Raw genomic sequence first — 24,496 nt, 5'->3', positions numbered from 1 at the left:
TTTTATGCTTTGTACTCATGCTGGTCTGAGACTGAAATAAAGATGATTGCTTGATAAAGCCCCCAAAGCCACTTTTCAGCACTTTTGGCCCACCCCCCTAATCTGCCTCCTATAGGAACAAGGTTCTGCCTTCTACCGAGTCAGACCCTTGTTTCCTCTAGCTCAGTACTGGACACTGACTGGCAGCAGTTTTCCAAGGTTTCAGGCAGGAGCCTTGCCCAGCCCTACCTGGAGATGCCAGGGAGTGAACCTGGGGCCTTCCGCATGCAAGCATTCAGATAACAGCCTTGATGGATCAGGCCCAAGGAAGCCTCTCTAGTCCAGTATCCTGTTTCGCACAGTGGCCCACCAGTTGCCTCCGAGAAGCCCACAGGCAGGGGATGAGGGTTTGCCCCCTCTCCTGCTGTTGCTCCCCTGCAACTGGTATTTAGTGGCATTGTGCCTCTGCCTGAGGCTGAAGGTGGCCTACAGCCACCAGACTAGAAGCCATTGATAGACCTGTCCTCCATTTGTTATACAAATGGGCATCCTGGCCAAACTCAATGGGAGCCAGAGCTGCTTTAAGTCCCTCTGTATGAAAAGTTAACAGAAATAATTATGAGAGAGAGACTCAAAACCACTTATATAATTTGAAAATGCTCCAAGGACAGAAAGGCAGTGTGTGTGTGTGTGGGGGGGGATTTTTAGAAAGTTATTTCCGAGCCAGGACAGTAAAAGAACCTCACCCCCACCCCCAGTCAAAAAACACCAAGAGCTGCTTCTACTGTATTTACTGTATGTACCAACTCCTCACCCCTCTGCCTCTCATTAAAGAGAAAAGTTCACCGATTACATAAAGTTGGCACCATAAACCTGCCAAATGTGGTCATATCAGGTCGAGAGAAAACGATTCCAAGTCGGGGAGTGTTCTGCATCGTCACTGGAGGTTGGGGCCTGGTTTCATCACCAGCCATAAGACGACTGAAGCCAGAGGTGAACCCAGGTACTGTGGTGTGTCAAATGTGGCCTTGCTCTGTGTCCCTGGTGGGGGCCACCCCCCCTTTCAAATGCAGCCCCTGCAAACTTTGAAAGTGGCACAGAGGGCAGGGAAGAGGGAAAGGTGCCAGCAGCCTCCTCTTCTCTCCTCAGGCTTCTTGCAAGCTTGGCAAAGAGTGTGAGGAGAGACACTCTTCGCAAGGGCCCGATTGTCCCCAAGAGCAAGGAGCTTCTCAATGGCAGCGGTGAGGGCATTTTGCCATCTGGCAGGTACCCCCAATAATTTGCCACCTGAGGTAACCGTAGGAAGAGGAGAGCTGGTCTTGTGGCAGCAAGCGTGAATTGCCCCCTTTGCTAAGCAGGGTCCACCCTGGTTTGCAATTGAATGGGAGACCACAGGTATGAGCACTGTAAGATATCCCCCCTTAGGGTTGGGGCTGCTCTGGGAAGAGCACCTGCATGCAGAAGGTTCCAAGTTCTCTCCCTGGCAGCATCTCCAAGACCGGGCCAAGAAAGACTCCTGCCTGCAACCTTGGACCAAGCCGCTGCCAGTCGGTGTAGACAATACTGAACTAGATGGACCAAGGGTCCGACTCAGAAAGCTCCTGTGTCTCGCCTCCCCTTGTGAAAGTGACCATCCGGCTGAAGCCACAGTGGGATCCATTTTAAGATTTGCTGCTTAAGGAACACAGGAACAACCGTTTCCCCACCGGAACAAATATATCTGCAGACGTTCAGCTCTGCTCTTCCCGGGACACATCTTCTGCACCATAAATGAACATCGGTTCCATCCCGGCTGAACTGTCATGGCTCCTGCAAAGGACCCTGTTAGGTATGCTGATTGGAATAGCTTCTTTCTCGCACCGAGGCGGAGCTTTTCAAAGATAGCAACCTGTCCAGGTGGTGAACTCTACAAGACTTCCTTCAGGTTGGACTGGGCTGCAGACTGACTTTGCAGGGGGAAACATCTGTCCTGGTCCAGTTTCACACATTGCAGCAGGAAGGAGCCGGTGTAGCAGGGTTGGGCTCTACTACTTACTCGGTGGCGGGGGTGGGGGGGGAGTCCCGCGTGGCTTCTTTGGGCAGGAGGCTGCAGCTCCTTTCTCTCCGTGCAGGACTCTACCACTTCCTGCGGTGGCAGGGGGGAGTCCCACATGGCTTCTTTGGGCAGGAGGCTGCAGCTCCTTTCACTCCGTGCAGGACTCTACCATTTCCTCGGTGGCGGGGGTCCAGCACTCCAGTGTGGCTTCTTTCTTTGGGCAGGGGGCTGCTGCTCCGGCTGGCTGGCTGGCTGGGACTCTCTCTCTCCCCCATTCATCCCCCGAGGAGCGGCTATAAAAGGCAACCGAGGCGCCTTGGCACGGAGCCGCTTGCTAATTTCGGGCTGTCTCCGGCGGCGCCCCGCACTCCCCCCCCCACCCCGCGCCAGGGGCAGCCAATGGGGAGGCGGGCGCGGGGGCCGCATTGCCTATAAAGGGCCCCGGCGGCGGCTCTTCGCCTTCGCTTCTGCATCTGCAAGCGGGGCAGGGCTGTGGGCGGCTGCAGGGTTATTACTACTACTCCGGGCGCTCCGGGAGGGACTTGAGCGGCGCCTCATTCCTGAAGCCAGCCAGAGTCCGGCGAGAGAGCGGCGGCGATGCTGCGCGTGCGGTGCTTGCGAGGGGGCAGCCGGGGGGCCGAAGCCGTGCATTACATCGGGTCCAGGGTAGGTGGCGCCGCACCCCACACTCCTCGGGGGCCCACGGGGCTGGGGCTGGGAGGACCGCGGCGCCGGGTGTGCAAGGACGCTTCAGCAGCCGCCCGGGAGAGAGAGGACCCCGGCCCGGTGGTGGTGCCTTTGGGTGGGGCAGAGACTGTGGGACTGGCCGGCCAAACGCCCGAACTCGGTTTGGGGGCTTCTGCAATGGGAGCAAACGGCTCCGACGTCTGGAAGCCTGCCTGCCTGCCTGCGGGACTCCCGCTTGTGTTCCAGCCTCTCGTGGGCGAGTGGGATGAAGGCGATCAAGGTGACGGGTGGGATCAGGGAGAACTTCCTCTCGGAAAAAGTCGACAGTGACTGCTAGGAAAAGTCGAACATGCAACAGTATCCGTAAATGCGAGTTTGTGGCGTCGTGGGAGGGGAATAGAAAATGAAAACATAGTTTCCACATGCTTGCAGAAGTTGTCATTAAACTTGGGGCTTCCTTTCACCCCAATAACTTTTGACTCCAATTCATTTGTCTTGGCGGCTCCATAAAATGCTTAACAAACCATATATTGGTTTCCATGTCAAAGTGCAAAGATTGTCACATGGACAATCAGACACACACACCAAACCTCACTCTTTCCTTGTTCCCCCACCCCAGCTCCTCACTACGGAGCTGCCGTTTGATAGCCGAGCATCTGCTTTGGATATAGAAGGTCCCGGTTCCATCCCTGCTCTCTCCAGGTAGAGCTGCAAAAGAACTCTGTCTGAGACCCTGGAGAGCTGCTGCCAGTCAGAGTTCTTCAAATGGATTGGCTAACTCCAGCCAAAGCACTGATATACTGAATGGTATATTGCATTCTCCATAGTTTCCTCCAAATCATGCAATGATTAGGTACCCCATCATTCAGTTAATGTTTCCATTCATATAAAGGCTAATATAAAGAGATGATTTTGACTGTTTAAATGGTGAAATTAGATTATTCCTATCAAAGGTTAGTGATTTTTCTTTTGAATTGAACCTGGGAAGAGAGCTGGGCTTGTGGTAGCAAGCATGACTTGTCCCCTTAGCTAAGCAGGGTCTGCCCGGGTTGAATATGAATGGGAGACTTGATGTGTGAGCACTGTAAGATATTCCCCTCAGGGGATGGAGCCGCTCTGGGAAGAGCATCTAGGTTCCAAGTTCTCTCCCTGGCAGCATCTCCAAGATAGGGCTGAGAGAGATTCCTGCCTGCAACCTTGGAGAAGCCGCTGCCAGTCTGTGTAGACAATACTGAGTGAGATGGACCAATGGTCTGACTCAGTATATGGCAGCTTCCTGTGTTCCTATGAAGGTCCTATTTATTGTGGCTGGATGAATGACTTTACAATGGAAGTGCATTTATGTACAATGACCAGACTTCATAGTGCAGGATGACATACATGAGGTAGTAGGGCGAGGAGAGTTATTCAGAGAACCCCAAGCAATGTGGTATTGACTGACAAAAATCCTATTTGCAGTTGCTAAATCTCTAACCATTACAGCAGATGATTGTTGCACACAGTATTAACCAAAACAAAAGTTCTAAACCTCTGTCTTGATGGCAGAGTAGCACAGCAAAACTGTAATTTGTGGGTCTGTAACACTTTTTCTTTTTTCTTTTTACAAATGCAAGAGTTGACCATATAGAACAAAGTTCTCCATCTGCAGAAGAAAATTCTTTTGCAGGGTGGATTTGCCTTGATCTAAATATGAAAGGGGTGGGGGTGTTAAATTGCTAATATCCTTGGAACTGTGAGATGGTGGCCATAATGTACGAAGTGTCAGCTCTGGAAAACCACCTGGAAGACTGGATCTAAAGGTTGTGACTCCCATCTTGGCCCCTTACCTTAGCTGTCGAGCTTTTCCTGCCTTGCTAAAAACTGCCTCGGACCACTGGCGAAAAGGCCATGTGTTGTAATGCAGTTGAATTCTGATTATGGATGCAAGCTGATCGACTTGTTTCTTAGGCCTATAATTGGCCAGGGGGCCAGGGTTGGTTATTCAATATCCCGCCGACGGAGGAAGCCATCGAGGTCTTGTAAGATGGCACGTACTGCCAACTGGCAAGAGGGGCTGATGTGCAAGTGTATGGAGAATACAAGACTCTTTTCATGGCTTCCATGTGAGACAGAAGCAGACTGAGTTTCTGAGAGTGGGACACTTCAATGGCGGCACCAGAAAAAAGAAATTGAGGGGGTCACCGAAAGGGCAAAGTGCAAAGGGTGAGCTGTGTCCCACATGTTAGATTTCTGCAACAGAAAGGGGGGGAGCGGCAAGCTAGGGGGCCAGGCAACTGCTTTTCGGGAGCACTTGCCCTCCTTCTGGGGCTACCCTTGGAGCAGCTGAGGAAAGAGCTGAAGAACCTTGGGGCGTAGTTTTCTCCCTGGCTATCAGGTGTAACCTGTTGCTGCTTGTTGGAGCGGAATTCCATCCAATGCTGAACTTGTACTATTTGGTTTGTTTACAAGATAGCATCTGTCTCCAGTGATCTCTCCTCCAGAGGAAGCCTAGGAAACCACATCTGGGCTGGTGGGAGTTTCCAGGCCTGCTGGTGTGCCCTGTACACCTGCATCTCTTAAGACCAGGGGTTCCCAACCGGCGGTACCCCAGATGTTCCTGAACAATAAATTCTGTCCCCAGCATTTTGTCAAGGGTGGGCAGAAAATGCCATCCTACCCAGCTCCCACACGATCACTGTCCCCTCCTCCTACCTTGATCTTTGGGTTCACACGAGCAGGAGAGTGCACAGCTCTGCTTCCCTAGCCGGGCTCTCCTCCGACTCTGCTTAGGGTCTTGTGAGCAGCCCTATTGGTTTCTGTGCTAAAAAACCTTGAGATGTTCGCTTCCCCCTCAACAAAGAAAACCTGCTGCTCTCACAAGACCCCTTCTAGCTGCGGAGAAGCAGGCAGAGGGGTTTGGGATGCCTCCAAGCAGCTCAGCTCCGTCCCCGTTAGGAATGATTCGGATCTTGTCCTGAGAGCCCAGCCCTGCTGCAGGCTACTGTAGGTGCCACTCGCTCCTCCGTGCCGTCCCCTTTCAGCCAAGGCCTGCACACTGATTCTGACCTGGGTGGTGGCCTTGAGCCAGGCTCACCCTGAGAACTGTACTGGGCTCTGCCAAGTGTCCCCTTTCCACTCCTTGTGGAGGGAAGGGTTCCCTCTCCCCACCACCACACACACACGCCTCTTTTTCTGCTGACCCAGCAGACATGCACACCCCTCCCATATTGGGACAGGAATGTTGATCATTAACAGTCTGCAACAGGAGAGGGCCTACAGTCTGACCTCTCCCCAACAGCTGGTGTAGAACAACTGCTCCCTGCCTGGGAACGTTTCACACACCGCAGGGGAGGAGGTTGCCTTGAAGACTTCTCCACGGCCCCAGAAAAGCCTCAGGGCTGCGCTGCTGTGTGTTGTGTGAACGTGCGAAGCTGCCTTAGACTGAACCGAGCCATTGGTCCCTCTGGCTCAGCGCAGTCTACATCGACTGGCTATGCTGCTCCAGGGTTTCCGGTGCATATTTCCCAGCCCTGCCTGCCTGGATTGAGTCTGGGGATTTCTTCTACATGCAAGGCAGATACTCTGCCACCATGCTGGGTCTTGGCCTCCTGCCTTGTGTAGGGGCAAGCTCCTCCTTTCTGCTGTGCACACAGTGTAGCAGGGAAGAGGAGAGCTGGTCTTGTGGTAGCAAGCATGACTTGTCCCCTTAGCTAAGCAGGGTCCACCCTGGTTGCATATGAATGGGAGACTTGATGTGTGAGCACTGTGAGATATTCCCCTAAGGGGATGGAGCTGCTCTGGGAAGAGCATCTAGGTTCCAAATTCCCTCCCTGGCAGCATCTCCAAGATAGGGCTGAGAGAGACTCCTGCCTGCAACCTCGGAGAAGCCGCTGCCAGTCTGTGAAGACAACACTGAGCTAGATAGACCAGTGATCTGAATCAGTCTGTGGCAGCTTCCTATGTTCCTATGGAACTGCAGCCAACTCTGTCTCCCTGGCACAAGTCTCTGTATTGTACATGTGCAGGGTCAGCTTTACTGGGCCCTGCCCAGACATTGGGATCATTCAAATGATCCTCACCTGCGTAGGAGAAGTGCCCAGCCAGAGAGCCAGGTCCTATGAACTCCAAAATCAAGGGGAGAACCTAGGAAGCTGCCATATACTTAGTCAGACCATGGCTCAGTATTGCCTGCACAGGCTGGCAGCGGCTTCTCCAAGGTTGCAGGCAGGAGTCCCTCTCAGCCCTATCTTGGAGATGCTTCCGGGGGGGGGGGGGACTTGGAACCATCTTCATGCAGGCATGATGATGCTCTTCCCAGAGCAGCTCCATCCCCTGAGGGGAATGTCTTCCAGTGCTCACACATCAAATCTCCCATTCAAATGCAACCAGGGCAGACTGCTTAGCAAAGAGGACAATTCATGCTTGCTGCCCCAAGACCAGCTCTCCTCTGGTCTTGTGATTGTGTGGAAGATGGGAACTGGATCTGATGGTTGTGCCCATTCTCTCCCCCAGCATTTTTTCCCCCAAGAGTGGGCAAAAAGCTGTCTGACACAGCTCGCACCTTCCACACGATCACTCTCCCCTCCTCCTACCTTGCTCTTGGAGTTTACACAACCAGTTCTCAGGAGCAGGCCCAAGAGTGTTCCCTCGAGGGTTCTCCCACACCCCATCTGTGTACAGAATGAGTTTTCTTTTGGGTGGCAGTATCAACGCAGTGTGTGCACATGTGGATTCATAAGTGGGGCCTTCCTGGTTCAACCTGAGCAGGATCTAAAATGACTGAGCTGTCATCAAAAAGTGTGTTTGTGCGCACATGCACAAGCCTTAGAGGGAACACTGGTTCCCAGCTCTCCGATCCAGCTGAGGATCGTGTGAACAAGCCTATTATGTTGTACATGAGTACAGATCTCTGTACACAAGTGTGTGTGTTTGTGTAAATGACTGTACATGCATTTAAAAACTGAACCATGTACAGACCACCACAAATGCAGGGTAAGATAGGAAGTGAACTGCTGTCCATGTGTTGAACATATCTGAATAAATTCATGTGTTCTGGTCTGTACATACACCGTACACAGACTGTACATGTGAATAGTGTTAAGGTGAAGTAGCCTTCTCAGGTGGTATACATTGCATGCCAATGCAATTCGTTATGGCTAGAATACTCTCTGTTTCTGTGCTGTATGTGGGGCCCTGGGAGACTGCCCACTGCACACACACCCCTCGACCACCCCTTCAGACAGCCCTGTGTGTAGATCCATTAATGAGTGAGGCATGATTCACTGGGAGTTCTCTTGCACAAATCCCATTGAACTGAAAGGTACTGTATAAGTGCACCCCTGATGTGCTTCTTTGAAGTTCCTGTACATGCCAATGAAGTCTGTGCAGGAAAACGTCCCTGAAGATTGTGCCTCTTCATGTTAGGTAGGGGAACAGAGCGGGCCGTTTTGATTTTTCCATTTTATTACTGCTGGAAAAGGGGATTCAGAAGCGAGTAGATTGACTGGCTGTGCTGTATACATAGCCATATTTCCCATTTCTTCTTAAAACGTCACAAGTTGAGGAGCTGAGGAGTTGCAAGTTGAGGAGTAACCGCCAAGGTACTTTTTAAAAGAGTGCATTTGTTATGTACCCAGGAAGGCACATCTATTCCTTAACAGCTAAAACTTGGCCACTGGACAGTTAAGCCTTATTGAGTGACTTGGCTTGCCTTTTCTCTCAAACAAATACGGCTTCCCGCCACCTACATGCTGACTCTTAAGTAGGGGAGATATTTAAGATTGAGTGGCAGGTCAGCGTTCATAAAGGTCCTTCACTTGTGAAGTGTATCCTCCATTGGGATGTTTACAGTGGACGTTTTGTTGACTATCCTGGGTGCTAAATTCTGGAGGCTACTACGAGCTCTCAAGGATTCGAGCGTTGGCTCTAGTCCATCGAAAGCTTTCTGGTGGCTTAAGGTGGTCCGTAGTGCTTCCCCCCAGTGCCTTCACACACACCCTCCACCAGCTGCAAACTAGTAGACTGGCCCTTCCCTTCAGGGAGAGTGAGATTTTCAAGTGCTCTTGGGTGGGCAGGATTTTTGCGCCCACCAAATCCCCTCCCGTGGACTTCTGAAAGAGTTTTAGGGTCCCCGAAGCAAATGTTTGGCCCTGCTGTTGCTTTTGCCCACACTGAGGTAGCCATTGTTAAGGCCTCTGGGGTTCGAACTTGGCTCGAAGGCCCCAGGTACAAAAGAGTGGCCAGGCAGGATAAATTGTGTTTTGAGGCAGACCTGTTATCTATGGCACCTCAAGAATCCTATACTGTACTGTACTGGGATAACTTGTCCAACCATGGCGAAATTGGCGTTTTTGTACTTGCAACTTTAAAAGACAACAAGCTGTAGCACTCTTAGCACAAAGGCCCATTTTTAGCCCACTTTTCAAAGGGGAGACGTCTTGTGAGATCACGATGTGTGTCCCTCTCTAATAACTTTTGTGCTTTCAGTTGGATACCACTGACTAAATCAACAGTACATGGGGGAGGATCCAAGGGGACCCTGATGGCAGTGTTGTTTCAAGATGGCAGCCACTCAGAGTATGGGCAACCCCCTTTTGTAATCCATGTACTGTGACAGTCAGCTCCAAACCACATTCTCAGCATGTGGGATGGGTCCTAGGTAGGGGTGCCAACATCCCCTTGCCCGAATAAAGGACCGAATAAAGGGGAGTATGCAGAAGTATTGCCCGAATAAAGGGGAGTATGCAGAAGGAATTGGGAGCCCAAGTGGCTTATGAGTGTTCACTACTTTTAACTTAAATGATAACTTACAACTTAGATTGCTTCTCCTCTGCTTATTGATATAACCATGGTTAGCCAAACTGGATGTTATGCGATTTTTTTTTTCTAGAGAGAGAAAACCATTGCCTCCTCCCGCGCAGTATGAGATGATGCCTTTCGGCGTCTTCCTGTATCACTGCTGCCCGATATAGTAGCAGTGGGGATTCGAACCGGCAACCTTGTGCTTTTAGTCGAGCATTTCCCCACTGCGTCACTTAAGGTGGCTTAAGAGTCACCAGATTAAAAGGAGCAGAAAGTAGTCTCCCTTCATTCTGCTTAGAATGATTCGTTTTCAGCTGGGGAGCACTGAGGCTTGTAGCTGGACAGCTAGGTCATAGACCAGCTGAGGTGAGCAAGTGTGCCCAAGGCTGTAGCTTTATCTCGATCCTCCATTTTCTGCCTGCACAAACAGGATGGCACAAGTTGACGTTCGAATGGGCGGCACCTTCAAAAGTAGTGTGCTCTATCTGTGAAACTCCCAAGTTGATTCATGTGGAGTTACAAATAACTGTTCTTGTCTGTTTGATCTCTGTGTCTTTTGTGTGATCAGCATTTGGTTGATTAAGTGCTGTCAAGTTGAAGTGGGGGGAAACCCCATAATTTTGCTTAAGGGCTCTTCCCCACATTGCTCTGCTTGTGCAGGTAGGCCATAAGAGCAAATAGTTGTTTCCACAAATAACTTATGAATTGGCCAAAATGTATTTTTAAAACTATGTGGGGTTTTTTTACCTGTAGTTCTTCTGTAAACTATAAAGAGAAATAAACCCTCCTGCCTAAGAGAGTGGTCATTTTATTGTGGAACTTTATGGGCATGCACAGATGTGCTGCTGAGATCCTGAGGACTAGTCGCTTGGCCCCTACCCTAACAGAATGGCCAGTCCTTGGGTGTGTGTGTAAAAGGTGCTAACTAGTCTGGTTAACTGGAACGTAACTACTTTGTCTTTCTGTACCTTTTTATTTTAAAAAAACAACAGCTTGGGAGAGTCTTCACCGGGTGGGTGCAGCGAACTTTCCAGAGCACCCATGCAGCTGCAGCCTCCCAGACCGCCTGTGTTGCTGCTGATGAAAATAACAAAGTTCCCGACCCTGTTCTCGAAGATTGCCCTGTCTGCTCATACAATGAATGGGACCCACTTGAAGAGGTCATTGTGGGGAGAGCTGAAAATGCCTGTGTTCCTCCTTTTTCTGTTGAGGTCAAGGTAAGCCTCTCTGGTCTTAGTAAAATCCCTTAAATATGGGCTGGCAGCTTCCTCTGCATTGGTGTCGAAGGAGCAATACTGTATTTGCTCGAATCCAAGACTAGATCTCCCCCGCCCCCCAATTCTTTGATATTAGAAATGAGGGGGGGTGTTGTCTTAAATTCAGAGTCGGTCATCTTGTATTTGAGTAAATACAGTAAGTTTGTTTGAGAGAAGGAAGTACTGGAGATGTATGCCATGTGTGTAATATCTGCTTGTTTACAAACGCACCTGTTGAACAGGGGCTAACAGGTAAGCTAAGTCTCAAAATAGCACCAAATATCCCCCCCCCCACCACCACCATCATGCAAACATACATTTGGAGCATTCCAGTCAGCTGCAAAATCCACACTTCTCTCTCCTCCCCTGGCAGCATTCCAGCGCCCATCTAGCTGGATACACCTCTTCCCTAACACTGTGAATGATTTTAAGCAATTAAAATAAAATAAAAAACCCTCATTTTTCCGCCAGTGTAGGCTTAAAAATAACTGGCACTGGCGGGAGGTAAGGAAAACGAGTTACCTATTTTTTATTTGAATTGCTTAAAATCGTTCAACTTTGGGCAATCATTGCCTCCACTCTTCGTCACAATTTAGATTGCAAACTCCATAGAACAGGGATATCTCTTACGAATGCCACTGTCTAAAGTGCCGTATGTATTGGATGCTATATCTATATATCTTGGCATTCTCAGATGGATCTGTGATCCATCTGAGGAGAGGAGAGCTAGTCTTGTGGTAGCAAGCATGACTTGTCCCCTTAGCTAAGCAGGGTCCACCTGGTTGCATATGGATGGGAGACTAGAAGTGTGAGCACTGGAAGACATTTCCCTCTGGGGAAGGAGCCACTCTGGGAAGAGCAGAAGGTTTCAAGTTCCCTCCCTGGCTTCTCCAAGATAGGGCTGAGAGAGATTCCTGCCTGCAACCTTGGAGAAGCCGCTGCCAGTCTGTGAATACAAGACTGAATTAGACAGACCAGTGGTCTGACTCAGTATATGGCAGCTTCCTATGCTCCTAGATGGGCAAGGAAAATCTTCTTAAACATTTATTTTTTAAGTTGGGGGGGGGGTGCATGGGTTCCCAGGAAACTCCGGAAAACTTATGACCCAATTGTCAGTCCCTGTGACAGAGAGAAATTGTTATTTTTATTATTTATTATTATTTATTTATTTTTTAATTTAATACATTTATATACCACCCAAAACATAAGTTCTCTGGTCGGTTTACAGAACAATAAAAAATTAAAACATTTCAACATTTAAAATTATTAAAACACAATGAAATACAGTCCACTGAGTTGCAAACTAAATTTTAAGAGCTTTTATAATAGCCTAGTGTAAATGTGGGGGAAACCATCTGCCAAACAATTGCTGATGCGGCAGTCTCTGAAAAGTTGTGCTTATGTTCCAGTTGCATTCCAGGCCTGTTCTGAGGCTGCAGGCCTGCGTCCTCCTGGCAAAGGATCGCTCACCTCGGGCCATGAACACTTGGCTGCTGTTGGACTGGAGTTGTTAATCTTCTGGCTGACGAAACCCTTCTTAATGTTTTCCTGCTGAAACTTAAATGCAGTTACAGATGTTTGCTGCTGGCTGAGCTCACGGTCTAGCTGTGAGCTAGATTTCCTCCCCCACCCCGCAACAGCCAGGGCCTTAGACATTGACATATTTAAAAGCATAATACGTGGCATGCCCGTGTTCTACGAGGCCCGTGCACAAAGCTTGCTTGTGTTTTTGCTGCGTCGGTGGTCTACTCTCCTCCCTGCTCCCTGGCACAACTTAAAATACAAATTTAAAGTGAAAGCTGGTAATAAACTTAACAATTACAAAATTCAAAGGCAAAAACGTATTGCTATTTTTGAAGGTCATTGGACAGTTGGCAAATTCAGTAGTGCAGTTTTGTTTTTCAACATGAAACCGGAACAGGGTTCCCTGTAACAGGGATTCCCAGATGTTGTTGACTATAGCTCCCAGCATCCCCAGCTGCAACAGTTTTTGGGTGGGGATTATGGGAGTTGTAGTCAACAACATCTGGGAGTCCTATTGCAGGGAACACTGAACAGGATCCGTTTATATTCAGGTTAACCCTTACATTCTAGGGATGTGCAAAAAAACTTGACTGAATCGATTCGAACGTGATTCTGATTCTAATTGATTCGACTCGAAACTGCTTGCATAGAATAGGATTTGTTCGAATCAATTCAAATACGGGTGAATTCACATAAAATTTGAGTTCAGGCAAATTCGAATGATCCCCATTCTGTGCAAGGAGTTTCTATTTGGATTGATCCGGTTAAATTTTTTGCACATCCCGATTACATTCCGGAACCCAATTGCAATCCCCTACAGTCAGTGTACACACGTAGAGTTATTCACAAAGTATGTTCCATGCATGTCCAGTAGTGCATTTTGTAGCTATACCCTGCATTTGAGGGAGTCTGCAGTGCTCACGTTTTACATGAAATAGACCAGTTCTTACAACCGACAGCTGGGTAGGAGGAGCGTCCAGCCGGGCTCCCAGCCCTGTGCCCACTCCAGGAAACAGTCACGTGTCGGCCAACATTGAGGTAGGAGTCGGGGGATGTGATCGTGTGCTAGCTGTGATGTGGGTAGGATGGTGATGACCAACCCACATGGTGTGCCCAGTACTGTATTGAGTTGCGCGGGGGTGGACTGCCATATACCTAGCAGAAACTCTTGGGAGCAGGCAGTCCTTCTGATATCCAGGAACCAAACTGTTTAGGTTTGTATAACTGTGATCACTGTGTCGAATATTCAGGTCCTGTGATGCAAGCCTATTTAACTATTAGCAATGCATGTGAGGCAGTTCTATGCAGCGTGAATAAGTGACTTTGCTTCTGTCTTTCTTGTGTGTGTGTGTCTGTCCCTCTAGGCCAATACCTATGAGAAGTACTGGGGCTTTTATCAGAAGTTTGGAGGCCAGAGTTTCCCCAGGGAGCATGTGAAGAAAGCAATTGTGGAAATTGAAGAGATGTGCAATATTTTGAAAATGGAGGGGGTGGTTGTGAAGAGGCCCGAGCCTCTCGATTGGTCAGCCAAGTACAAGACGCCTGACTTTGAGTCCACTGGTAATTTGATATTGTTGAATGGCTTGAAATGTGTGCGCTGGATTTAGGACATGTATGGCTGCAGAATGTTAGCCCTCCAGTGGTCATTGGTCTACAATTCCCATCATCCCTATTGGCCACTGTGACTGAGAATGATGGGAGTTTAGTCAAACAGCTGGAGGGCTGACGTTGTGCAGACACCCTGATTTAGGGTGTTAATTCTAGGTCGTCATCACTTTAAAGCAGGCCTGCTCAACTTCGACCTTCCTGCAGATATTGGCCTAAAACTCCCATAATCTCTGGCTATTGGCCACTGTGCCTGGGGATTATGGCAGTTGTAGTCCAAAAACAGCTGGGGGGGGGTGCAAAGTGCTTTAAATTAAAGTAGGATAGAGACAAAAGAACTGAAGATACTTATGAAATCTGCTGAGATTGTCTCTACTCTGCCCCAAAGGACATGGCTAGAACTCCAAACTTCATGCCCCGAACAAGACTATTGTGTGGACTTTGTTTATTTTGTTATATATGGGTGCTGCTTGTGGGTGGAGAGGTGGCAGAGTTTCAGGAGAGAGGAAAGGGGAAAGGACCCCCTTTTTCTTTCACACCTTCTTGAGGCCTTCCCTTGCTGTGCTGTATAGTGGGACGGTGTTGGTTCTGGAGAATGGGAAAGGACATTTCTTCCTCCTTCCTGAAATATTCCTCTATAATGCTAGAGAGTCGGGTGTGAGGATGGCTCCTAGTCCCAAACCAGAACATGTTGTTGTGTGTCTGTGTGGAGGGTTGAAGGAAAGGAAATGTGGGTCCTTTTTCCTTTCCTCCCTTCTAAAACATCCTTGCAAAGAAGGAACTTTTAAAAACTTCATGGCATGCATATTCTTAGTTTTTTGTTTGTTAATTTGTGCAACTTATTTGCTTCAGCATACCTGGGGAGCCCCCGAGTACACAGAAACCATTAACCTTGATTTTTTGATGGCCTTGTCTTGCTTTCAGTCAGATAGGCATCCAACCAGGGGTGCAGACAAGGAAAGCTTGAGGAGTAACTTCTCACTTAAACCTTTGGGGCAGAGAGGAAATATACATTTTTCGGAGGGGGGGGAAAGAGAATTGAAGATATGACTAATGGGTTTGGCGTTGGGGTGGCATTCAATCAAATGAGGAGGGGAAACTCCTCAAATGCTTGAGAGGGGAATCTACACCGCTGCATTCAATCACCTGTTTGCTGATAGAACAGGGATTCTCAAACTTGGGTACCCAGATGATGTTGGACTAAAACTCCCATCAGCCCCTGGGGAAGGGATGATAGGAGTTGTAGTCCAACAACATCTGGGGACCCAAGTTTAAGAATCCCTGTGTTAGAAGGAATGATGAACAGGGTCAAGGTATATAAATGGAATGATGGGTGTTCTGTGTTTTCTTTTCCTCATTAGGGATGTATGCTGCCATGCCTAGAGACATTTTACTGGTGATTGGAAACGAGATCATTGAAGCACCAATGGCTTGGCGTGCCCGTTTCTTTGAATACAGGGCCTACAGGCCTGTCATCAAGGAGTACTTCCGCCGTGGGGCCAAATGGACGACAGCACCAAAGCCCACAATGGCTGATGAGCTTTACGACCAGGTAGCCTTCTGCTTTTCAAGCATTATTAATATTGCACTAGCCATGAATATGGTGCTTTACAGAGTAAGAGAGGACAGGTCCCTGCCCTGAGAGGCTTACACTCCAGAAATGTAAGGGGAGGGAAGTGGAGGCCGGGAGAAGTAGAAGAAAGTGCTATTTCTGTTAAAACATAATGAAGGTCATTCACACAATCAAAAAGGTTCTACCTTTGTTCTGCCCAGGTTTGGGAACTGTGTGTGCTCCAAACATTCACTTGTGTGGAAGCAAGCAAGCTACTCAGGTTTTCTTCTTGCCTTGTTTCCACACAACTGAAAATTGGGAGCACAAACCGGTCCCAAACCTAGATAGAACACATCTTCTGGTTGTGTGAAGGACCTCAGTTTCTGTAACTTAAACTTGGTGTCTTTCTGTACTTCATTTTTGTACCAGCAGCTACTGAAACCGTGACCTTCTCACCCAGCAGATCACCTGGCCTGAACCTGAGATGTGTCTTAACTCTTCTGTCGTCTTTCTTAAACCAGGACTACCCCATCCGCACTGTGGAAGACAGACACAAGCTGGCCGCTCAGGGGAAATTTGTCACCACCGAATTTGAGCCCTGTTTTGATGCTGCAGACTTCATTAGAGCTGGAAGAGACATCTTTGTGCAAAGGAGTCAGGTAGACACATCTGGGTGTCCCCCCCTCCCCCAGCCTTGCCTTACCTGTATATTAGACCTGTGCACGATCCAAAATGTTGGGTTTTGATCTGACCTGTCAGTGAGACTGTTGGGAAGGGCCGTGTCAGCACCTCTCAACTCTTGTCTTGTCTCTGTTGGGTTGGGGCTAGTCGGAGACGTTACAAGTCTGTTGGGGACACCCCCACCCCGCCCTCTCCTCTTCCCCTCCTTTACCTGGGACCTCTACCGTTTCCCCCCTGAAGGAATCTTATTTTATTTTGTCCATTTATTTATCCATCTTCCTGCTGCACCATGGGGCCAGTCAACTGCAAAGCCATGTGTCTAAGCTCTCAGCTTTGCAGCTGACTCGCTCCTTTATTCCTGAGAAAGGGGGCACCTCATTCCTCCTGCAGTATAGGTATCTTGCTTCCAGAACTCCCAGAACCATGAAGTCTCTTGCTTCCAGAACTCCCCGCTTTTCCAGCTGACTCCCACAGCACGCTAATGTACTGTGGCACACCAGTTGGGAAACGCTGATCTAGGAACATAGGAAGCTGCCATATCCCAAGTCAGTCCATTGCTCCATCTAGCTCGGTATTGTCGACACAGACCGGCAGCGGCTCCTCCAAAGTTGCAGGCAGGAGTCTCTCTCAGCCCTATCTTGGAGATGCTGCCAGGGAGGGGACTTGGAACCTTCTGCATGCAAGCAGGCAGGGGCTCTTCCACTGAGCTATGGCCCCATCCCCTAAGGGGAAGATCTGACAGCACTCTCATGGAGTCTCCCATTCAAATGCAAACCAAGGTGGCCCCTGCTTAAGAAAGGGGACATTGCATGCTTACCACAATACTAGTTCTGCAGCAGAGAGTGCATCTCCCAGTTGGTCGGCAGTTGGGGTGTGTGTGTGTGTGTGTGTGTGTTTTAAGTTGCGAAGAAACTAAAAGGTGAGCTTGCGCTCTGCCACCTACTCACTAGGTTACTAACTATTTGGGGATTGAATGGATGCGAAGACACCTCGCTCCCGAGTACAGAGTGCACACGATCTCTTTTCGAGACCCGAACCCTATGCACATCGACGCCACATTTAACATCATTGGACCTGGCCTCGTGCTCTCCAACCCAGATCGTCCATGCAATGAGGTGAGAGGTCCTTAGACAAATGAGAGGAAGGAAGCAGGGCGCGGAGCGGGGGGGATAAGAATTGGATGTTTAGGAGAAGCTACTGGTACAAGGCCATAGCCGTGGGGGCGGGGGTGGAAGGAAGCCTGGCCCCCTCCTCTGAATTCTTAGTTTCCATCTTCCAATAACTCACCTAGGAGTAAGTATGTTGATTGTGGTCACAGACCAGATTAACAAACAATAACAATTAATAGCGTTAATAAGTAAATTCAGAAATTTCAAAAGTTTACAAAATCACAAACCATTCAAATTGCTAATACAGTCTTTATGGAGCTTTGACGCCACGAAACAGAACTTTGCCACATTATCTGAAATTACAGGTTTAAAATTGGCCAGCATAATTTCCAAATAAAATTGGTCTGTGTGACCAGGATAAATGGCTAAAATAGGAGTAATAAATTTGGTGCGAGCGTCCTTATAAAACTTGCAATAAAGAATAACGTGGGTGATAGACTCTCTATCCCCTGAGCCGCAGGGACAACTGCGCTAATCATAAGGAAGCCATTTGAATTTACCATCAAGTACTGCTGAAGGGAGAACGTTCAATCACACGAGGGTCAGAAATCTCCTAAATTTTGGTACCAAGATCTGGTCTAAATATTCAGCCGGTTTATAGTTAAAAGTTTGAGAACCTAAGTAATTCCCTTGGGTAACCGTGCGGACTCCTCCTGCAAATCTATATCTCGGAGCCATTGCTTCACAAAGCAAAGCGCCTGCTCTAATCCTCGCCCAAGGAGTAAGCGAGGAGTAAGGACTCCTCGCCCTAGGAGTAAGCCTACATCCACTTTCATGTGTTTGAGTGTGTATAGAAAACTTTAAAAGGGGTCAGGTGGGTGGGTGAGCAAATTATACATATATCAGTGGCTGGTAGTCCTAATAGCTATTTAGAACCTCTGTGTTCAGTTGCAGTATACCAGATGCTGGAGGCAATAGTCAGGGCAGGTCTATGGCCCATGTCCTGCTTGTGGCCTTCTCAGCCTGATATTTACTAAGGCAGTTCACATGATCGTCTTTAGGGTAGGAGAAGCTTCCTGACCTAATTCAGGAGCTGGACATGCTCCCGATTCCCAGTTGTGTGTTAGATTTTTTTTTATTTTAAACGTCAAGCGGGAGCTAGACAGAAACAGTTGGTCTGCTGCTATAGAAATAGAGCTCCCTCTAGTGATGGAAGTGTTTTGCAAACTTTTATTTATTTATCATTATATTATATTAACCAGATTTATATACTGCCTGATATATACATCTCTAGGCGGTGTACACAATGCAAACATGACTTCTTGCAGCACAAGAAGATTTTAGAAAATTAAAACTTAGAATCTAAGGCCTTGCTAGGAGCCGGAGCCTAGTTCTCAGCGCTACAGCTGCCAAACTCAAAACCAGCCCACCAATTTTCCTAAATTATGCTGCTGCAGTTGAGAGAGCTTGTGGAGGGGGACAGTCCATGCGGAAGCCAGGAATGAAATTTGTGTGTGAAATGACAGAGCTCAGTTCTGGTACTGAAGACAAATTTCTGGGCTGAGCATGTGCTGAAATACTCCCTGGTCCTTCTTCCAAAGTGTATGCCTTCTCTTGAGTCACCAGTCTACACCTGGCGCCAAAGCCTCAGGGTCCTAGTAAAAACCAAGTAGAGCTCAAGTCATCACAAATCTGCCCTCCATTCAAATTAAATGAGCTCCTTTAGTCCTGGGATTCCAAACGTTGGATCCCCAGGTGTTGTGGACTACAACTCCCATCATCCCCAGCCACAGTGTCTGATAGTCAAGATGATGGGAGTTGTAGTCTAGCATCTGCAGGAGGGCTGAAGTTGTATAGCCCCGATACAGGCCAACACCGAGACCAGGTTAGTTATGACTATGCACCATTGAATTCAAGGAGACGGGCTGGTTGTGAGCAACCAAAGTCCCTGTTAATTTCAGAGTTGGTCTTGATTAACTTGTCTCCTTGATTTCAATTATGTGACTAGTCCGGATGGGGATAATAAGAAAAATATGGCAGCTTAGTAAAACTGCAGAGGGTGTGTGTGTGTGTGTGTGTGTGTGTGTGAGAGAGAGAGAGAGAGAGAGAGAGAGAGAGCGAGCTTTAAAGATAGGCCAGAAATGTTATCTTGGTAATGTTGGGACTTTTCTATATATATTTCATATGCTTGCAGATCTTTCTGTATATATTTGTGATGGCTCTTACCTTTACCCCAGAGAGTATATATTTTATATATACATTCTGTCTGGATTTATACAGATTTTATTCAGATTACTTTTATGATCATACGTTACCTCTCTTTCATTGAGAATACAGACTGTGGTTCCAGATTGTTAATATATTTATATTTTGGATTAAAATGAATATAAAGGTATAAAACATATCATTTGGGGGGGGGCTCTTTTTGTTCACCATTATGTTATGCATTTTTGAATAAGCTTTGACTGATTTTTTGAACCACGTTGAACAGTAGTGTACTGGAGGGGTAAAATACTTAAAATCTTTATAAGTCGAAATGTCTCTTTTTCACTTTAGATCGAACTATTTAAGAAGGCAGGCTGGTCAGTGGTTCATCCTCCATTGCCTCTCATCCCGGATGGTATGTGTTTCTAAGCCCATTCTCATGACCAAAAGCTGAGTAGGAGGACAATCCAGCCAGGATCCTAGACCTGTGCGGGAACCTGAGAACCGGCCATGTGTCGGCAGAAATCGAGTAGGAGGACAGAAAAGTCATCATGTGCCAGCCATGATCTGGGTAGGCTGGTGCAGAACGTGCTTTTCTTCCACCCTCGATGCAGTGCTGGGTACATGACAGGGGTTTGGTATCACCCTCCTACCCATATTATGGCCTAGCACACAACCACTTTCCCATTCATTTTTTGCCACCAACCCACAGCAAGTTCACGCAAGCATGCATTTCCACTGACACACAGCCAGTGCACAAGAGCATGCAGAAGTCCAGGATCCTGGCTACACGCTCCTCATCTTCCCCCGCCCCCAGCTTTTGGTCATGAGAATGGGCTTACTTTCTGTGTTTGGAGAATTCTTTTTAAAAAGATAGACAAAACAAAAGTTTCAACAGGCTGTAGCAAGTGCTGAGTGTTTTGTGGTGTTGTGTTTAGACCATCCGCTGTGGATGTCTTCCAAATGGCTCTCCATGAATGTCCTGATGCTAGATGAGAAGCGTGTGATGGTGGATGCCAATGAAACATCAATCCAGAAGATGTTTGAAAGTCTAGGTAGGTAGGACACTTGTAATGTACAGACAAAGGTTAAAAGATGCTTTCCCCATCAGGGCTTGTTGGTTGGGGAGGTATATGGAGTGTAGCATCCCCCCCCTTATGACTGGAGTGTGGTCAGTACTTGTACTAATTTGGGGATTCTCAAACTTGGGTCCCCAGTACCTTATGTCAGCCTTGAGCAATTCATTTTTGGGGGATGGAGCTGCAGAGTACAATACAGTCAAATTATGGATGTTTTATCATCCTTATTACAACTGGATCACCAAACAGAAAATTGGGTTGCACACAACTTGTCTAGCGTCTTCCAGAGAAGATGCAAAATAGAATATTGAGAAGCATGTAAATGTTTGTGTTTCACAGAAATCTTCATTAGTTAAGTGAGAACTGGCATAGACCTACACCACTATCCGGCTGTTGCAGTCTTTTTATCAGCTTTATAGGAAACAAATTCTTTATAGAAAACAAAGCGTTCATTGCTTCTATTAATCGCATCTGTCTGTTACACTTTTAAAAAATTATCTCTGCTTTCCTAATGGGAAGTGAGCTGGTCTTCTGATAGCAAGCATGAATTGTCCCCTTTGCTCAGCAGGGTCCACCCTGGTTTTCATTGGAATGGGAGACATGTGTGAGCACTGAGAGATATTCCCCCCCCACGGAATGGGGCCGCTCTGGGAAGAGCTCCTGCATGCAGGAGGTTCCAAGTTCCCTCCCTGGCAGCTCCAAGATAGGGCTGAGAGAGATTCCTGCCTGCAGCCTTGGAAAAGCCACTGCCAATCTGGGTAGACAATACTGAGCTTGATGGACCAATGCTCTGACTTGTTATAGGGCAGCTTCCAGTGTTCCTAAGGAGCATGAAATGCCATATGTGATCTCTCTTGTGCCTATTTTTACACCCGAAGGCCCTGTGAGGTAGACTAGACTGAAAAGGCAGTAACTGATCAGTAACTGTGAAGTTCATGACTTTCGAACCCGATACTTTCCAGTCTCACCTGGAGACTCTCCGCTGCACTATACTCCTTACTCATGGGTGTCTAGTAGCATAGCCAGGTCCTTGATATGCATGAACACTCTTTTTTCCCCCACCCTCCTCCCTCCAAAAGCATCTTATTTCTCTTCCCCTCTAGGTATTTCAACTGTGAAAGTGAACATCCGCCATGCCAATTCCTTGGGAGGAGGCTTCCATTGCTGGACCTGCGACATCCGCCGGCGTGGCACTCTGAAGTCCTACTTTGATTAGGCAGGGGCCAAATAAGCGCCCCACAGTTCAGTTTGCATGAAATAGGCATAGGAAGACACAGGTTGATTTTTCATCTTTCCGCTTTAAAAAAGAGAACATGGATCCATGAGCTGTAGTGCTTGGAACAGCCACCTCCCAGGGGAAAAAACACACCCAAATGGAGGTCCCCAAAATAGTTGGGTTGAAGGGCCAGTTCACACACTAGGCAGAGCCACAGAACTCTTCATTCTCTCGTGTCCATAGGAGTGCAGCCTGCCCTGCCAACTTCTTATGTTTAACTTTTGCAGAAATGTGCAAAAGTACAAAAACCAACCACCCCAAAACCACAGATGAAACTCAGCTAAGGATCAAATACATAACATGTCAGGATTATTAACAGGGTTAAGAATATGTAAAATATTTGTAAAGACAATTATAACCCCAAAAATCATTTTCAGCGTTTCTGGTCAGATAGAGTGGGGGGTTTTTGCCATCAAGAAAATTTAAAATGGATTGCAGCCTTAACCACAGAATGCACCCTCTTTTGATGCTTCTTTTGCAAGAGATGCCACTCTTCAAAGCGCTCCTGCAATTTTGCTGTATTTTTTACTTCACCTAGGTTCTCCAATCTTAACATCGAAGCTGTATCCCTCAACAGTGCAGTGTGTGAACTGGCCCTTGAACTCAGCCAGAGTAACCACCCCTCTCATCAGCAGCACAGGTCTTCTGGCTGGCTTTTTGAAAGACCATTCTCATACATGAAACCTTCCTTCACTTCACTTCCAGGATATGCACGACAGGACATCATTTCTGGAGCTCCTAGAATTGAGCCAGAGTCATTATGCATCTACCTCTACTGAAAATTCGATCAAAAAGGCAGCTAGAAATGTTAGACCTGAGTTTAACATGAATCGTTTCTTTCCAATTGAGGATGTGTGTGTTTGTGTGCATGGGTACCACACTATAAAAAAAGGTTAAGACAGATTTAAATACCCAGATCTTACATGGGCCCAGGTTCTTATGCTTCTTTGTGTACAATACTATTTAGATTAATTTTTTTCTTTGGCGAAAAAAGAAAAAGCTTTAGCCTTATGCAGATGACTTCATAGAGCCTTGCACAGAGGAGACACGGAATCATGGCCTCTTCAGCATACCTGCCTTGCCTCTCGGCCTGTTTTTCCACCTATATTTGTCTGTGTCTATGGTATCAAAATGTAAGCTAGGGATGTGCACAAATTTGGCTCAAATTGATTAAACTTGGGGCCGATTCAAGCAAATCTCCACTCTTCAGTAGTTTCAAACTCTAATAGATTCAAATACAATTTAAGTGAAATTCGTGCCCATCCCTAGCGTAAGCACAATAACAGAATGCTAGAGTTGGAAATGACCTTGGCGGGTCCTCTAGTCCAGGGATTCTCAACCTTGGGTCCCCAGATGTTACTGGACTTCAGCTCCCATAATCCCCAGCCCCAATGGCCTTTGATTGGGGATTATGGGAGTTGAAGTCCAACAACATCTGGGGACCCAAGGTTGAGAACCCATGCTCTAGTCAAACTCCCTGCTCAGTACAGGACTCTGATACAACGCGCCTGACAGATGGCCCTGGAAAGAAAGAGAGCCTACAAGCCAGACTGTCTTAACACAGGAGTTCCCAACCCTGGGTCCCCAGATGTTGTTGGACTACAACTCCCATCATCTCTAGCTACAATAGCCTGCTGTATACAGTCTTAAAGGGGTTCCCAACCTGTGAGCCTCCAGATGTTGCTGAACTACAACTCCAATCACTCCCAGCCACATTGTGGCTGGGGGTGATAGGAGTTGTAGTTCAGCAACACCTAGAAGACCACAGGTTGGGTACTCCTGGTCTAAACCACTGCTCTATACAGTCACATTTGCGTGGGGCTTCAGAGGAATATTATCCAGTGTCTCCCGCCCCCGCCTTCTTTCTCCAAATCTTAAAAGTCTGAATTTAACTTCCTTGTTCCCAAAGCGTTGACTCTACAGCCCTGGTTTGAGAAGTAGTTTTATTTCAGCATATCTGCCTCATTGAACAGACTCTTCTTCTTTTCTTTTCTTTTTTTTTTGCTTTTTAATTTTTTTCATGTGTGCCAACATGATATCTCATGTTGTAAACTTGTTTACACGATATAAGATTTCCTGTTTACAATTAAGAATAACCCTTAGCAGAAATGCTAATACTGGAAATCTAACTATATGCCAATGATGTAAATTAAATTTTTAATACTGATGCCTTCAACATGTATTTTTATGCTAATAAAACACTTTTTGCTTTTGTGAACTTTCATGTTGTGTGTCTTTTCTTCCAAGAGGGATGCATTGTGGGCAGTTTTAGATTCAGTTGTATTTACATCCTGGACAATTGTCCTGCTGGTATATTGGGCCAGAAATCATAAATGATTCGGATCACGTGAACCTGCCTTCTCCTGAGTGAAACCCTTTGTCCATCTAGCTTGATATTTATTTTTTCATTTCTATCCCACTCTTCCACCAAGGAGCCCAGAGGGGTGTACAAGTGTTTCTGTTCTCACAACAACCCTGTGAGGTAGGTTAGGCTGCAAGTGATCAAATGAATGAATGATGCCCAGAGTCACCCAGGGGGCTGAGTTCTGGTCTCCCTAGTCCTAGTCCAACACTCTAACCACTACACTATGCTGGCTCTTGTCTACACACTAACTGGCAGCAGTTTTCCAGGTTCTCGGGCATGGGGTTTCCCCCAGCATTACCTGGAGATGCCAGGAAGTGAATCTTGGACTTTTCTGTAGGCAAAGCAGCTGCGCTACCATGGAGC

General features: G+C 47.5%; 1 protein-coding gene across 4 annotated transcripts; it reads left to right on the top strand.

The window, feature by feature from the left end:
• The first annotated feature begins 2,493 nt into the window (after positions 1–2,493).
• GATM (glycine amidinotransferase) lies at positions 2,494–23,986 on the top strand. 4 transcript variants are annotated; one of them, XM_053271749.1, is made up of 9 exons: positions 2,494–2,680; positions 10,474–10,698; positions 13,626–13,821; positions 15,228–15,418; positions 15,940–16,077; positions 17,050–17,214; positions 19,765–19,828; positions 20,352–20,468; positions 22,307–23,986. In XM_053271749.1, the coding sequence occupies exons 1-9, from the start codon at positions 2,612–2,614 to the stop codon at positions 22,447–22,449; spliced, it is 1,308 nt and encodes a 435-aa protein (XP_053127724.1). In that variant the 5' UTR covers positions 2,494–2,611; the 3' UTR covers positions 22,450–23,986. The 4 variants fall into 4 exon arrangements, with proteins under 4 accessions (XP_053127724.1, XP_053127725.1, XP_053127727.1 ...); XM_053271750.1 differs by having other exon boundaries at positions 21,596–22,442; XM_053271752.1 differs by lacking the exon at positions 17,050–17,214.
• The last annotated feature ends 510 nt before the right edge of the window (positions 23,987–24,496 follow it).

This window comes from Hemicordylus capensis, chromosome 10 (assembly GCF_027244095.1).
Source record: "Hemicordylus capensis ecotype Gifberg chromosome 10, rHemCap1.1.pri, whole genome shotgun sequence".
Taxonomy (NCBI): Eukaryota; Metazoa; Chordata; class Lepidosauria; order Squamata; family Cordylidae; genus Hemicordylus; species Hemicordylus capensis.
This window is presented reverse-complemented; position numbering and strand designations above follow the sequence as displayed.